The sequence below is a fragment of the Fusarium pseudograminearum genome, chromosome 3 (assembly GCF_000303195.2).
Source record: "Fusarium pseudograminearum CS3096 chromosome 3, whole genome shotgun sequence".
NCBI lineage: Eukaryota > Fungi > Ascomycota > Sordariomycetes > Hypocreales > Nectriaceae > Fusarium > Fusarium pseudograminearum.
In genome coordinates this window covers 1,899,254-1,915,468 of record NC_031953.1, presented here as the reverse complement: position 1 = coordinate 1,915,468, position 16,215 = coordinate 1,899,254, and the positions used below count along the sequence as shown (strand labels likewise).

The 16,215-nt window shown below is 47.8% G+C and overlaps 5 protein-coding genes across 5 annotated transcripts, besides 1 other annotated feature; 3 read left to right on the top strand and 2 right to left on the bottom strand.

Moving 5' to 3' along the window:
- Positions 1 to 758: 758 nt before the first annotated feature.
- FPSE_07156 (uncharacterized protein) lies at positions 759 to 2,161 on the top strand (the record flags this gene model as incomplete). The annotated part of the gene is made up of 3 exons (XM_009260274.1): positions 759 to 827; positions 923 to 1,668; positions 1,726 to 2,161. 3 exons carry the CDS (start codon positions 759 to 761, stop codon positions 2,159 to 2,161), a joined length of 1,251 nt encoding a protein of 416 aa, XP_009258549.1.
- Positions 2,162 to 2,278: 117 nt separating this feature from the next.
- Positions 2,279 to 4,158, bottom strand: FPSE_07157 (uncharacterized protein; the record flags this gene model as incomplete). Its single annotated transcript, XM_009260275.1, has 5 exons — positions 2,279 to 2,949; positions 2,997 to 3,331; positions 3,379 to 3,746; positions 3,797 to 4,101; positions 4,152 to 4,158. 5 exons carry the CDS (start codon positions 4,156 to 4,158, stop codon positions 2,279 to 2,281), a joined length of 1,686 nt encoding a protein of 561 aa, XP_009258550.1.
- A 1,093-nt stretch (positions 4,159 to 5,251) lies between these two features.
- FPSE_07158 (uncharacterized protein) lies at positions 5,252 to 6,517 on the bottom strand (the record flags this gene model as incomplete). The annotated part of the gene is made up of 1 exon (XM_009260276.1): positions 5,252 to 6,517. One exon carries the CDS (start codon positions 6,515 to 6,517, stop codon positions 5,252 to 5,254), a length of 1,266 nt encoding a protein of 421 aa, XP_009258551.1.
- A 3,486-nt stretch (positions 6,518 to 10,003) lies between these two features.
- On the top strand, positions 10,004 to 13,152 carry FPSE_07159 (uncharacterized protein; the record flags this gene model as incomplete). Its single annotated transcript, XM_009260277.1, has 4 exons — positions 10,004 to 10,281; positions 10,344 to 10,773; positions 10,826 to 11,974; positions 12,025 to 13,152. The coding sequence occupies 4 exons, from the start codon at positions 10,004 to 10,006 to the stop codon at positions 13,150 to 13,152; spliced, it is 2,985 nt and encodes a 994-aa protein (XP_009258552.1).
- Positions 13,083 to 13,122: a microsatellite.
- An 840-nt stretch (positions 13,153 to 13,992) lies between the features above and the next one.
- On the top strand, positions 13,993 to 15,724 carry FPSE_07160 (uncharacterized protein; the record flags this gene model as incomplete). Its single annotated transcript, XM_009260278.1, has 5 exons — positions 13,993 to 14,058; positions 14,116 to 14,149; positions 14,211 to 14,248; positions 14,305 to 14,580; positions 14,630 to 15,724. The coding sequence occupies 5 exons, from the start codon at positions 13,993 to 13,995 to the stop codon at positions 15,722 to 15,724; spliced, it is 1,509 nt and encodes a 502-aa protein (XP_009258553.1).
- Between the last annotated feature and the right edge of the window lie 491 nt (positions 15,725 to 16,215).

Sequence of the window (16,215 nt, the reverse complement as noted above, 5' to 3'; positions counted from 1 at the left end):
CAGCACATGCAACAGCGTCGTTATCGCAAAAAGAACCACAAAGACAATATTGGCTTCTTTCGACGGTACGAATCGATAAAATGCCCATGTTGCATTTTCGTAATCAGGGTTGCAGTCCATGGCTGCAATGACTAGGTTCGTTTCGGTATTAAACTAAACAGTAGAAACGGATAAAGATCGACAATAAAGAATAAACAATAAACACAAGTAGATCGAGATGCTAGTAATCGAAAGCACTGAACAAGCAAGCCAAAGTTCAAAGAGTAGTCTAGAAGAACACAGCCAATTCAAGCAGTCAGCATGGCTTCTTTATAAACAATTCTACCAAATACAATACAATACTTATAACACATCTATACGCGTATTCATCTTAGACAAAGAATACTTAGCCTAGTCGACTCTATCTCCATCTCCGATTGGCTTTTGGATTTAAGAAATCTGCAATTACTCTCAGAGTCGACTTAGTGCATAATGGCAGCTGAGCCTCAATCTCAAGTGTCCAATACACGATCTATACGGTATAGTCTTTACTAGAACAAGACTAGCGGAGCCGAGTACGCGTACCGAAGCCCACCCTTACGAGTATTCGCCTCGGATTCGGACTCGCTCTTATCCATCTCGCCCTGCTTTCCCCCGAGTGCCATGTGAAAAGCTGATCCTCAGTCTAAATCATTCTCTTGTTCTTGTTTTCATCTTAGTCGTATTTCCATCGCCATCTAATCCGAACCCGCGGGTTTGAAAGCCAATCGCATGAACTAATGGCTTCTCGAAGAACTCACACCAAGTCTCGCACAGGCTGCTTGAACTGTAAGCGACGCAAAGTCAAGGTTCGTATAAGACACTACTGCACTGCTCTTTCTACCTATTCGTAATTGCCACTTTTGATTCACTTGTAGTTCAGCCAAAGGACTAACCAAAATAGTGCGATGAAGCTCGCCCTTCGTGCTTCCACTGTACAAGGCATGGCGTGGTATGCAGTCTATCCTCGTCATCTTCTGCCAATGGCACGGATGAAACCTACTCACCCAGTCTGCCAAATCTGACGTCTTCAACACCCAAATCCCTCGACAGTCATCATGTTGACTCTCCCCATTACTTTCAAGATTATAGTCACCCCAGTCCCACTGACCAAATCGCCCCCTTTCCTCCCCATGAGCTCTGGGCTCGCGATTGCGAGTTGATGCATCACTATTGTACCGTGACCGCCGAAAGCCTGTCCATCCGTAAAGACCTGAAATATGTCTGGTCCGTTGCCATCCCAAGGCTAGGCTATCAAGATCCTTTCGTCATGCATGGAATTCTTGCCATTGCCGCCGCTCACAAAGCTTACATGCTTCCTGCCAGTCGAAAGACATATCTCCCATTGGCCGACTATCACCAAACCCTCGGCTCTGAGGGTTATCGTCGCTATCTTCAACATTTCGATTTATCCAATTGGATGCCCGTCTTTGGTTTTGCCTCAGTCGTTGTCTTGCACATGATGACTCTTCCCATGCGTATGGAAAATCGTGTGCTTGAGAGTCCCATCACCAACATTATCGAGGTAGCTGGCCTGATAAGGGGTATCAAAACAACACTGGAGCCCGTCTTGGGACGTGTAGTCAAGACTGAGTTTGCCCCTGTCATCTTCGGGATCTGGAATCTTGATTCTGATAAAGAAGCTGAACGGTAACGATATACCCGCCCTCTAACCCCGTACCAACACAAGTTTGACTTTCAACACAGGTATCCTAATCTTGATAACTCGGCTCTGCCTACAGATACATGGACCTCTCTCCGAAGGCTTCGGGCTTTTCAAGAAGCTGACATTCCTGCCACTGGTCTGCAACACTATGCAGAGGCTTTGGACGAGCTTGAGACCTCTGTTAAGCTCTTCGCTGCCGCTGGGGTGCAATCTGAGTCTGGTGCCGTCCAATTCTGGTTGTATTCTGTCCATGATAGCATTCTACTCGATCTTGCCGCACACAGGCCCCATGCGCTTCTTCTTTTCGCTTATTATCTCGTGCACTGGGCAGTCATCGAGAGAAAGTTTTGGTATATGAGGGGTTGGTCTCGGCAACTAATAGCCAAGATAGAGGAAGGTTTAATCGGCCAACCAATGTTCCTTGAGATGTTGAATTGGCCCAAACAAAAAATCGCTGAAGCTCTCGCGTATACATAGATATTATTGACTTGGTGTGCCAGTGTGTTTTGAGCGGCTCGACGTGTTCAACTTCACGTATTCGCCTTTCAGCTGAAAATGATTGTGAAATTCGGAAATTTTCCAACTGCCGTGTGATTATAATTCCTTTTCGACGCAATTATACTCGCTACTAGTTGATATCAACTGCAAGGGAGTCCAGGGGGTATCCCCTTCTACATTTCGTATCATCTGCCAATACGCCTCTTGACAAGCAAGAGGGTAGTCTTCTGGTATCCCCAACTTGCACGGCTTATCTGATGTGTTTGCTGTCTCTCTATATCCATCTTCAGGGACATTCTGAGATACATTGGAAAAGCCGCGTTTTCTAGTGGAAGATGAATGAGTTCTGGCGTCGGATACATCCCCGGCTGGTGCTTCCGGAGCAGTGTCAAGATCTTGCGGAATAACCTCCGACTGTTCAACGGGTCCATCGCTAGCACTACGCGCTGGCAAGTTCTCGGATAGTGCGTTCAAATCGTCTGGCTGCTCTGGATTGAGATTCGTCTCCTCTTGGTAGCCGCTCACTTGGGTGTCCACTAAAAGGCTCACAAACATAGGTTCGAAATTGCCGGGCCTTTGTTCTTGAGGATCTTGAGGTTCTTGGTTGAGTGAGCTTGGCGCGGGGTCTGAGTCAACAGTTGTTTGACTGGCGTGTTGTTGATCCTGGCTGCACAATGCATTCTTAGCGGCTATGGCTTGCATGACTCTATCATGTTCAAATTCCTTGCTAGAACAGAATTGCCCGAATAATGATCCAATAGTAGTTCCTGGTGCATGTCAGTTACGTCGAGGATAGTAACTCCATATAACATACTATTTCTGAGCCATTCAGAAGTATTAATGGTGCATGGCCATATATCTTTGGGACGGAAGGCATCAACAAAGTGACGCAGCTCTGGCAATGAAGAATGCCTCGAGTAAGGGAAGTAGATCGTCTTAGGCAAAGCCTCCTCATGAACGGACTTCTGGGTCTTGCTGTACTTTCTTAACTTTTGGACAAGTATGGCGATAACTTCTTTAGCAGAATTTGTACTCAAAGTGTCAACATCCCAATCCAGGGGTATGTTCCGACCTGTCGAGACTAGCTGTTCTAAGCCCTCTCGAAGCATGTCTGACTTCTGAGACGAAGTAGCAGATGAGGAAAGAGCCCTATAGGAGATTAGCTCGGCCCAATAAGGTTGATATAAAGTACGAACACATCGAAAAGAGCGGTTAAGTTGGCTTGGTCCACGAATTCAAGTTCTGCCTCTTGTTTAAAGTCGTCTCCGCCCCCTCCAACTCCGACCTCAACCAAGTCCTTTCCTTCAGATAAATGTGCAATTATAGGCTGGATCGAGACTGTTGTGTCCTTTGACGCCACTTCACAGATGTTTCCTCTCTCACAGCTGTGTAAGCGTACGTTTACATCTGAGGTCAAACATCCTGGATGTGGTGTGTTACCACACATATGGCCAGTCAAAGCTGGTGATTCGGGGGCCAGATGCACATCCGCATCGAATTGGGACCTGGAGTTTCTTGATTTAAGGGAACCGTATACGCGTAGCTTATAATCATCGACGTGTATCTGTTGGTGTCAGACTCAAAATTTGGCGTAAATTACATCATTTGACTTACCTTCGACTTGAGTGCTTTGGATAGTGCAATCCAGACGTCCTCATAGCCGTAAGTCCAGGCTTGAAAGTGAAATACGGTATCTTTCGGATACTTTGAGATCTTCTTTAACAGCTCGGTTATGCCTTGGGCCTTTGTCTCAAATGGAACATCCTCAGTGAAGGACGTGTCAAGATAGATCTTATCGAGGGTTTTGAGACCCGATGTATATTCGATGAGGTTAGGGTTTCGTTCAATCGCGTTGACAAACCATGGTTCGCTTCGAATGTCTCCGGTGTATAAGATCGCTTTACCGTCACCTTCCACCACTGTACCCACAGTCAGTAAGTTTGAAAGAAAATTGCAGCTTCTGCCTTACGGAACATGACAGCCCCAGGACAATGGTTGGCATCAAAGAGCGTCACCTGAATTTCTCGCCCTGGGCAAAGCTCAATAGATGTAGGTGTTTCTAACGGCAAGGATTTCTATCGGTATCAGTATGATATTCCAAAATAATCGGAGTGGCACTTACCAATACTTTGCTAAGATGTTTAAATGTTTGTTGTCTGACTTCCAGAACGCCTTTCCCATAGTTGATTCTGCACGGGTATCTTTCAAGGCGCAGAAGAATTTCTCGAGTCGCCGCTGAGCAATACACGCTTTTGTTCTCCCGTCAGCTCAGTCAATCGAGTGAACTTGGGTTCTCACAATGGAGAGCGCAGACTGTCTAGTCCTGCGAGATGGTCGCTGTGCACGTGGCTCAGGAAGCAAGCCAGGGGTGGTTGAGCATCTGCATTTCGACGGAAGAAGTCAACTAGTATTCATTAGTCTTTCCTTAGTTCGAAGCCAAGGCCCAAACTCACTTCGTATTTCTGGAAATTCAGAAACGATTCCATTAAACGTTGACATTGGTGATAGCACCTGAAAGCGCCAACACGTGCTCACTGAAAAGCGAACAAATAGCAGAACAAAGTAGGAAGTGTTCAAGAACACAAATAAGCTTCCACTATAACAGCTTGAGATTATGGCTTGTTATTTTGTTCGGGTCATGCTTTTGTGCAAGAGATTCAGAGGTTGCTGAAGAGCTCTAAGCTGTGTGTGTAGGAGAAAGAAAGAGCTAACTTGGTGGGGTTGAGTTCAATGGGTTGGTGAATGCACTCGCGCCGCGGGTCGTGGTTCACTTCACTTTCCATGGCAGGCGCACCTGCACCAAGTGCTTTCCTCCAACAGCCACGCCTAGAACGTGAGACACAACACAGAAGTAATCATTCCCTTGAACTTCTTCCTGACTCCAACCTTTGATGGAAATATTTCATTATATAGGTAGGTTTATTGGCCCCAGGCCTATGTTTACCGCAAGATCTACACTCTCGAATGTACTTTTATTGTAAGAAGAAAATACTCGTCGCAGTTTTGTTTATACTATCTCATCTACATTTACTAACGAAACTATCCTCATTAGGGTTGTGGTCGTCAAATCTATTCTGAAACAGCACTATGCAGCAACAGACCGCCACTGCCAGCAGTAATATCCAGCTTCACCCCTTGGGCGATGAAGTAAACATGTCCTTCTCCCAACTCGAATGACTGTCCGTTGGCCTTCACTGTAGCTCTACCTCGAGATGCCAGGATAATCTTGGGACCACCTTCGCTCAAGGTCTCATGCTCACCAGAATTCAGATCAGTCGCAAGGACGTTGAATTCGCTGGTCGGGGGCTTGAAGAGCTGGGTCTTTCCCTCCTTGCTTCCCGGATAAGTCTCTGGTTGCAGTGTGGTCTGTGTTTTAGTTGTTGACTCCCAGTTCAGTACTGAACAAAACTCGTCAACGTTGTCGCGCTCCGCCTTTGGGCAAAAACCAGTGTTGAGAACATTGTCGGAGCGCGCCATGCATTCAATGATGTCGCCCTGAATGTAGGCATGAATACCACCGGCGGGAATGTAGATGACCTCGCCTGGGTGGAGCAGCATGTAGTTCATGCACAAAAGGCCTACCAGGTTTCCAGGATCATTCATGGGGAATTGGTTCTCGAGCTTCTTGGCGACTTGGGGAATGTGAGAGTTGGGGCCAGTGAAGGCAGAGTCGGGGAGTTCCCTGATTGCCTGAAAAGTCTTCTTGATATCTTCGTCAGAAGAGGTCAAGATCGTTCGAACGACTTGTTTCAATCCTTCAGGACTAAGCTTCTCATCTGTAACGGTTAAGCCTCCCGCAACGAGGAGGTGTCGCAGCGGCTTCTGGCGCAGTATATCCACTATGGCCTCAACAGGCTTGAAGCCACAGAAAGCTTCAAACTCGGACAAAGCAAGAGCAATCTCAGGCTTGTGGTTGCCGTCAGTGAATGAGCCAGGATCCTCCTTGTGCTTCTTGCTCGAGAACTCCTTGTTGGGGTGGACTTGCAAAGGTAATGCTTTGGCAATCGACAGAACCTTGGGTAGGTATGGAAGCTTGCTGTGTCCAAACTTGGTGGTCACCTTCTCTCCAAGAAGCTCTTTAGGGTATCGGTCTAGGATATCCTGGAGATCTTCGCCTGTGCTAACAACATAAGAAGGCAGGACAGGGTAAGTGCCCATCCACATCTCTGCATAAGGCTTGTCCTCTTCAATCTTGAAGTTCCTCTTGTCGTCTCCGTCCCATCCTGGTGTCTTTTCGCAGAGTCGCGCAGATAGAGAGTCAGAGCCTTGTTTGCCCCATGGGTATTGGTTACAGCCGCAACGAAGCTGGTAGAATGGAGCTGCTGGTGTTGACATTTTTGCGGGTTGATATGGAGGAAAATGTTGTCTTTACCTATGTTCCTATGTGAATCTTTTCAGGGAATAATGTGACAATTATGGTGAGGCGCGATTGTTATGACGTTGAGTTTCCGTACCGAATGAGTCGTCATCTTGTCATCACTTATCGTTGACGTCAGGCAGTATTGGCGATTGAATCAGGCCCAGTATGATTACATCACCCGTTGTATAACAAATGTACAATACGGCGTGCAGTTCTCCCCAGCAGTCAAACCAGACTTAGCATATCAAACGAATGAATCAAAAGTAAGTTCTGGGAGCTCGATCCCGATGCAACCGGACATATGCTCCGGACACGACCCGCTTTTCTATAGTAGGCTCCGAAAACTCGGGAATCCATTCACGGACGTGCGGCGATCCAAATTATTAATGCATAGATCACTGGAGCTTGGAGTTGGTTTTTTTTGCTCATTCTTAAAGTCAGTTATAGTTCGTACATACGTCAAGTTGGCCGAGTCAATTTGGTCTTGGATTGTCTAGTGTTATTTGGTTCGAAAGGTTGGATAGCCTTGACTACCAACCTACATGGAGACAAGTTGCTAGACACTGACAATCGAGACAACAATTGTTCTAATGATATTTATGTCAGAGCATAAATTGAACACTGTCTCGTCAATCTCAACCTCAACATTTCATGATATTAGGTAGGTAGCTAAAGACCATCGTTTTGGCTTGTAGAAGGAGTACTACCCTGGAGGCATGAGTTCCATCAATGTAATACTGGGTTTCGGATCAGCATCATCAGCTCGGCAGTCAGGTTCCTTCGCTTGGGCAGCCAGAGGTGGACTACTCGATTGCATATTAGTCTTGTGATCAGGAAATGCACATTCTCGGTTCAATTGACTAGAAAGGTATCACATCCGCCGTTAATGTTGAATCACAGCCACCTCAATGGACTGGCCCTCATACTCCAGCACTAGAGTACTTCGATGCAGTTTGCGGTGTGACAAAATAATCTCGTGGTTAGCTTGATATGGTCTGATGTAACGCTGCTCAGCTGCTATGTGAGCGTCCATTTGTCTTCACTACCTGCTTGATGACTTATCAAAAAACCTCTTCATAAAGCTGCAAACATACAGCCCATGTATAAAGTAAAAGGGCACAATGCGTTGTGTTGTATTTTGTATCTGAGCGCGCTATGATACACTTGATACGCATGTCATATGTCGGCATCGTGGCGCTCGCTTCAAGATAATTAGAGATGGGGTCGCATAACAGGCCGCGGCGACCCTTTGAAAGGGATCAAGACCCCTGCAGCAGCGGGCCGCTCAATCACGGATTGAAGCGAGACTCATGTTGGTTCTGTGAAGAGTTGACCAATGGCATACAAAATGAGCGTTCCTGGCTAGGATGAAGCCAGCGTCACTTGCATTAGCTCCAAGTCATCAGACGAGGGTTTTGATATGTGAGAGGACACTGGGGTCAAGATAGTTGGAAGAGCTCCATATGAACAAAAAACAGAAAATAATGATACGGAGATCATTACACATGTTGAAACTGGGATTGGTGGTGTGAAAGCACCCATCAGGTCACTCGATGTTTCTTTCGTGGAGAAGTTAAGGATTCAGAATAATAGCTTGTGCATGAACTGCCAGACTGCATAATGAGCGATTACTCACATGGCATTCTCATTGGATTGTAAATGATAGAGTGTGATAGAGGTGCTAGAATCGGAAGAAACAGTTCCGATCAATAGCCTCAAACATATGAATGAATCAAGTTCAGGATATATTGTGTATTTGCTCGTCCTATAACTAATAAACGGTGATTGGGAAAGAATTGGTCTTGGCTTACATGATAAATGATGAGCGTCAGTTTTGGAGCGACGATCGGACGAATACATGCTTGTTTGGAAACAATGAGTGACCCACGACTGATTCTTATGAAACACTAAAGACTCAGATGAATATCTATGAAAGATTGCTCGAATAGAATATTGCGTGTATATGAATGGTGTAAGTAGACGCATCAGCATGGCGTACGCACCTATGTAATATTCAACAGGCACCGACATTTCGTATCTATCCACGTAAGTAATAACGCGGCTTATGAAGATGGAGACGAACAGAACACAGCCTGTAGTCCCGTCGGTCGCAGCGGATCAAGATCAAGAAACTGTAGCGGCGGTTAAAAGCACGAGGCTTGGACAAGCTTGGAATGGTCCATCTTGGAGATACGGGACGCGAGGTAGTTTACAAGGCACCTGAGCGATGTTACTGGTCGTGGATATTGGGCCTAAGATGGTCCATCAGGCGGTTGTTAATGCAGTCAGGCACTAAATGGCCGGTTTGATGCTGGGGTGGAGATAGTGCTACCATGAGACGACGACGAGGGTTTAATAGGAGCCAGTGGTGATGGCATGTACGAGCTGTACTCGGTAGATTAGGTAGGTCGTGAATAATAAACGTGGTCTTTCATTAAGCTTACTCCAGGCTGCTAAGCCCGTAACGTTAGTGAGTTAACGACGATGCGCACCTGCTCGCTGTGGTAGCTCGGCCCGTGGTATTCAGAACCAGAAGGTGCCTCTTTCCGTGTTCAAAAGTCTAGTTTCAATTTTCAAACCGTTCGTTTTATTTGATCTGCTTAGACTAATAACGAGTCTTTTCTCCGGCATCAAAAATGAACCGTACTGTTTTCATTTGCTCTCAACCTCATGCAGTGACAAAGTGTTAGGTGTTGAACTATACCTCCAGGACCTACCCAGCGACCTAGTGAAATTTACCGCGCTTCGAGACCCCCCTGGAACATATTTCGTCACCGCCGTACGCCAACTGGGCTTGACAGACCCCGCTCTCCGACGACCTCGACCTCGAGCTCAACCTCAACCGCAACCTTAAGCCTTCAACTCACCTTGACTGACTTGTCCCTGTTCATCCTTTACAACATCTACGGGACGAGTCATTACCGGCTGCGGTGCCTTCTCTACAACACCTCCCCCGTCTCTCCCAAGGTGGCACCACACATCGACTGTCCCTTGCCAGCAGCCCGTGCAGCGCAGCCTACCTAGCTGCATCTCCCGCAAGCTTATTTGGCTCTACAGACTTTCTAGCTCTTGACTGGCTTCGCAGCTTTGTCCCCCGCTACCGCCTCCAACTCATCGCCCTACGACCCGACCCGCCTCTTCCCTCGTTGCTGCCACGCACGGTCGAACCGTATACATAGATTGGGTCGCATTGCAAGTGGCCAGCCGTTCATCGATCTCAACTGTCTAGGACAGATCTGTATCTTGCTCCGCGAGGTCATCTTACTCGACATATCCTGCAACCATTAGCTAGCTGTATCTGCATTTGTGCGACCGATAAACTTGAAGCTCTGACATCTCCACCCGAAGCTGCTGCATACCTTGGCTCTCCGCCTGCGCACTTGTTTTCTCACCTGCCTCGACCAATTGCCTCCCCGATCACGACTATACGCTACCCTGCTCTCGTCAGTTAATCGCCCGTCATGGCACAGTCTCCAATGATCTCGGTGCCTCTCAAGGCAACCAACGAGATCGACTGGGTTGAACCTCTCAAAAGATACATCCGTGACACTTACGGCGACGACCCCGAACGTTATGCAGAAGAATGCGCTACACTGAATCGGTTGAGACAAGACGTGAGAGGTGCTGGCAAGGATAGTACATCTGGAAGGGACATGCTCTATCGTTACTATGGGCAGCTGGAGCTCCTTGATTTACGATTCCCGGTAGATGAACAGCATATCAAGATATCCTTCACATGGTTTGTTTCCTCAGGCTCATATCTGGCCACTTGCTGACTCTCGCTAATTTTGCCATGGTCAGGTTCGATGCGTTTACCCACAAGTCTACTGCCCAGTATTCGCTCGCTTTCGAAAAAGCTTCCATTATATTCAACATTTCTGCTGTTCTATCCTGCCATGCCGCTGCTCAGGATCGCGGTGAGGAGTCCGCTCTCAAAACCGCATACCACAACTTCCAAGCATCTGCTGGCATGTTCACTTATATCAACGAGAACTTCCTTCATGCGCCATCTTCGGATCTTAGCAGAGAGACAGTCAAAGCGTTGATTCATGTCATGCTCGCGCAAGCCCAAGAAGTCTTCCTTGAGAAGCAAGTCGCCGATAAGAAGAAGCCTGCGCTGCTTGCTAAATTAGCTTCCCAGGCTGGCTACCTGTACAGTCAAGCTCTCGAGGGGGTGCAAGAGAACGTGACAAAAGCCATATTTGAGAAAGTTTGGCTATTGATGACCCAGGTAAATATACCGATCACCACTGGATATAGTATTGTCAAGCTAACATTACCAGATCAAAAGCAATCTTCTCAATTCTATGGCCCAATATTATCAAGCCCTGGCGGACGAGGAACAAGATAAGCATGGCATTGCTGTTGGACGATTGCAAGCCGCCGAGACACAGGCAAAAGAAGCAGAACGCGTCGCCAGAAGCTTTCCTAACTCTGTTCCCATGAGCTCAAATCTCAGCGCCGACTGTGGAGGATTTCTCCAAGAACTAACCAAGCGACATCTCTCCACAGTTCAAAGCCAGCTGCAGAGTGCTTTGAAGGATAACGATTATATTTACCACAAAGAAGTTCCCGCCGAAGCAAGTCTAGAAGCCGTTGCCAAACTACCTGCTGCAAAGCCTATTCCTGTCAGCGAGCTGTATGCCGGCCAGGATATCCAGCGCATTACCGGACCCGATCTGTTCGCAAAGATCGTGCCATTTGCCGTCACCGAATCGGCGAGTCTTTATGATGAAGAGAAGGCCAAGTTGGTGCGAGCTGAGGCAGAGCGGGTGGATACAGCCAATGGCGAGATGGCAGCCAGTCTGGATTATTTGAGGCTCCCTGGTGCATTGCAGGTTTTGAAGGGTGGGTTTGATCAGGATATTTTACCTGACGAGGACTTCCGACAGTGGTGTGAGGATGTTTCCGACCAAGAAAACCCGGTAACTTTGTTCGATTCACTCAGGACGGAAAAGGACTCCATTCTGTCGATTCTGGACAAGAGCACGAAGCAACTCGACATGGAAGAAGGTGTTTGTGAGAAAATGCGCTCCAAGTATGAAAACGAATGGACGCAACAGCCAAGCTCGAGATTGACAACAACGCTACGGGGCGACATCCGCCACTATCGCGAGGCCTTGGACGAAGCATCGAGAAGTGACAACCAATTGGCAGGCAAGCTGCGACAAAACGAAATGGACTTTGATGAGATGCGACGGGCCGCTAAATCGGGCGAAGCTGACCAGCTCTTCCAGCGTGCTGTTGCCCAGGCACGTGCGAGAGGGAGTAATGCGACTAGCCCAGCCGGCTTGGAACCCAATCTTTTGGACGATGACTTTGACGAAGGGCCTAGTGTGATAGATCAGATCAACAGGGTGGAGGACATCCTCAAGAAGTTGAATTCCATTAAGCGGGAACGCAACCAGGTGTTGAAGGATCTGAAAGAGAAAGTAAGTGAAACTCGGGACACCCAGATCATGTGCCAGGCTAACCATAGTAGGCTCACAACGATGACATCTCCCAAATTCTCATCCTTAACAAGAAGTCGATATCCAACTACGAGGCACAACTGTTTGAGCAGGAATTGGAGAAGTTTCGGCCTCACCAAAACCGACTTTTGCAAGCGAATCACAAGCAGTCAGCTTTGATGAAGGAGCTCACAAGTGCATTTAACCGACTGTTGCAGGACAAGCGAGTTCAATCGGAACAGAGCAAATATGAGACTATTCAACGACAACGGTCTTCAGTCATCAACCGATATAAGCGAGCTTACCAGGAATTCCTCGATCTTGTCGCAGGTCTGCAAAGTGCTAAGAACTGGTACGCGGAGATGCGCGAGACAGTGGAGAGCTTGGAGAAAAACGTTGATAGCTTCGTCAACAACCGTAGATCTGAAGGGGCGCAGTTGCTCAACCAAATCGAGCAGGAGAGGTCATCCAACAAGAATTCGCAAGCCGAGATGGAGCGCGAAAGACTGAGAGGGCTCATGGATCGAATGTCAATGGACCCAAACAAGTCATTGCCGCAACCTCAGCAAAACCGACCTACACCTCCATCACAGTACCAACAGAGCCAAGCTCCTCGATATCCCCAGACTAATTATCAGGGGCAATATCAGCAGCCAAACTCACCACCACCGCAACAGGCTCAACAACAAGCGTACCAGAACTTTTCTCCGCCGCCAACAACAACAACAACGCAGTCGTTTGGGCCACCTCCTATCAACACCTTTGTCCAGCCTACATATAACCCCAGTCAATATGGACGCACGCCAGGACCGACATCGCCCCCTCCGAACCAAACGTCATTTAACATTGGTGGTTACCGAGGTCCTGCGTCACCACCTCCAAACCAGACAACTTTCGGACAGTCTCAATCGTTCGGCGGGTATGGATCTTCATCGACACCGCAAACACAGGGAGGCTACGTGCCGCCTGGATTTGTGCCACCACCACCTCCTCCTGGACCTCCTCCATTGGGCCCTCAGCAGACGTTCCACTATGGCAACCAACCCAACAGCGCGCATCCAAACAGTGCCTACCCTCAGTCAGCTATGCCACCACAGCAACAGCAACAACAACAGCAGCAGCAAAACGACCCTTGGGCAGGCTTGAATGCATGGAAGTAATTGAAAGGGAGAAGCAAGGGTTGAACTCTTGAGACGAGTTTTGAGAATCATCTGGCTATGATATCGTCTGAACTGAAGAGGAGGGACTACGGGAGGAGGAAAAGTTATGGCAAAGCATTATGGCTACGTGAGCTGCGTTGCAGAATAAATACAGCATACAAAGGATTATCCCCTAGCATCTTTGCGACATGAAACTCATCAAATAGAGCAAGATATAAGATCAAGGTCGCCACGCTTTCTACCGAGGTTGCAATTGCGGCTAAATAAGACGTTTATGGCACACACTACGCAGTTGTCTCCGCACCACACTACCCCGACTGACCGAACCGTAAACCCCAACTAGAATTGGACGCTAGACTTATTTGTACTGAGCTGCAAGTAATACAGGCAATATTAGAGGTTGCTGGGGATAAGTTATGGAGCATTTCCCCGCAGAAACGACGCGAGCTTGAAGTGACCTCTTCCGAACCGGTCTTCGGATCCATTTCCGCGTCGTTCCCTGACTATCCGGTGGCCGGTCAAGTCCCCGGCGCGTTCAAGACATTATTTTTCATCTTCTCTTATCTGGCTCGTGTCTCATATCTTATATCTTCTTCTCATCTCTAGAGACTGTGATTCAAGTATTGATCTCCTCCATTATCTTACTCGGCTACTTCATTCATTGGGTAAACAACCACATGACGTAGACGTCTCTTCAGTTACGCTCTGTCGATCAAGAAGCTATTTCGTCATTCATACTCGGACCAAAGGCAACGCGACGATATAACTATCTCCTGTTTTCTTTTCACAAGTGCATAGAACCCAATCGCATCTTTACTTCAACTCATATAAACTGCCAAGATGGTGTTAAAAGGCGGCGAGGTTGCTGAGCACAATAGCGCGGATTCGTGCTGGGTTATTGTTCATGTATGCGATAATCTGTGGCGACTTACCGACTTTTAGCTGACTTGAATTTCGCAATAGGGTAAAGCATACGATGTCACAGAATTTCTACCAGGTAAGACTTGCTGAAAAAGAATAAAGACAAGGCTGTTGAATGAGACTAACAAATTTTGCAGAACATCCTGGAGGTAAAAAGATTATCCTCAAGTACGCTGTACGTCGTCGCATTTGTCCCATTGAGCCTCACCTTCGGTATCTAACACAACATAGGGCAAAGATGCCACTGACGCATACGAACCCATCCACCCGCCTGACACCCTCGACAAGTTCCTCGAGGCCTCCAAGCATCTTGGCCCTGTCGACATGAGCACCGTCCAGCAGGAGACCAAGCAGGTGGACCCCGAGGAGGAGGAGCGTCTGCAGCGCATGGAGCAGAAGCCTCTATTGTCGCAATGCTACAACCTCTTCGACTTTGAGGCCGTTGCTAGGCGCGTCATGAGCAAGATTGCGTGGGGATACTACTCAAGTGCTGCTGACGATGAGATTGTACGTTGATCCCAACTTGCAGGTTGATTGGTCTGCTAACATCTCATAGACAATGCGCGAGAACCACAGCGCATTCCACCGAATCTGGTTCCGTCCTCAAATCCTCGTTGATGTCGAGAAGATTGACTTCTCAACCACTATGCTTGGAACAAAAACCGATATCCCTGTTTACGTGACAGCCACAGCTCTTGGCAAGCTCGGTAACCCAGAGGGTGAAGTTGTACTTACCCGCGCCGCAGCCAAGCACAACGTCATTCAGATGATTCCCACCCTAGCATCCTGTTCATTCGACGAGATCGTGGACGCCAAAGCCGGTGACCAGGTTCAGTGGCTGCAGCTATACGTCAACAAGGACCGCGCTATCACAAAGAAGATCGTCCAGCACGCCGAGAAGCGTGGTTGCAAGGGTCTTTTTATCACAGTTGATGCGCCTCAACTTGGTCGACGTGAGAAGGATATGCGATCCAAGTTCACTGACCCCGGCTCTCATGTCCAAGAGGGTACCGATACAGATAACAGCCAGGGCGCGGCGCGAGCCATTTCAACTTTTATCGACCCTGCTCTGAGCTGGAAGGATATCGCTTGGTTCCAAAGCATCACCTCCATGCCAATCATCCTCAAGGGTGTCCAGCGTGTTGAGGATGTTCTCAAGGCTATTGACTACGGTTGCCAGGGTGTCGTTCTGTCCAACCACGGTGGTCGACAGCTCGAGTTTGCGCGATCTGCTATTGAAGTTCTCGCCGAGACCATGCCTATTCTCCGCGAGCGCGGTCTTGAGAACAAGATCGAGATCTTCATCGACGGCGGTATCCGACGTGGAACTGATATTCTCAAGGCGCTCTGCCTCGGTGCCCGTGGTGTTGGTATCGGACGACCTTTCCTCTACGCCATGAGCACATACGGCGAAGCTGGTGTCGTCCGTGCTATGCAGCTTCTCAAGGATGAACTCGAAATGAACATGCGACTCATCGGCGCGAGCAAGATTGAGGACCTGCACCCTGGCATGCTCGATCTCCGAAGTCTGTTCCAGCACGGTGCTGTGCCTTCGGATAACCTGTCGTCCACCGTGTACGACCCTCTAGCTGTGCCTGCGCAGAGACCCAAGGCTGGGCCTGAACAGGGTGCCCCCAAGGCTAAGCTGTAGAAAAGCCGCAACTTGATCTAGAAAGCTATTATTCATGTTGAAACATGATGTGGAGTTAGTCTCGGGATTACACCGAGTTATTGATTAGATGAGCGTCGAATTATTATATAAACGAAAGTCTTCATAAACTTAATCGTGTTATGCAATGTCCTCAGAAACATTGACCGATAGGAATATAAGAGACAAAATTATTAGGCCAGCTTATGCTACTTAGACTACTTATTTTTATACCCTAAGACTTGAGTGGCAGAGGTTTATGTGGCGTTTTTGGTCTATATTTGCTCTGATCGACTTCATATAGGTACTTTAAACCAAGTTGATCATTCTAATATTAGAACCCTTGTCTTTCCAGGCTTGGAGCATCACCAAAATCAATGCCCAGAAACAGAGATATGAGTTTATGTCGGCTTGACAGACTGCCTCGACAATTCACAAAATGGTATACAATCCACTTCATGTGGTACTTTTAACAGTGGTGATACATACAGGGT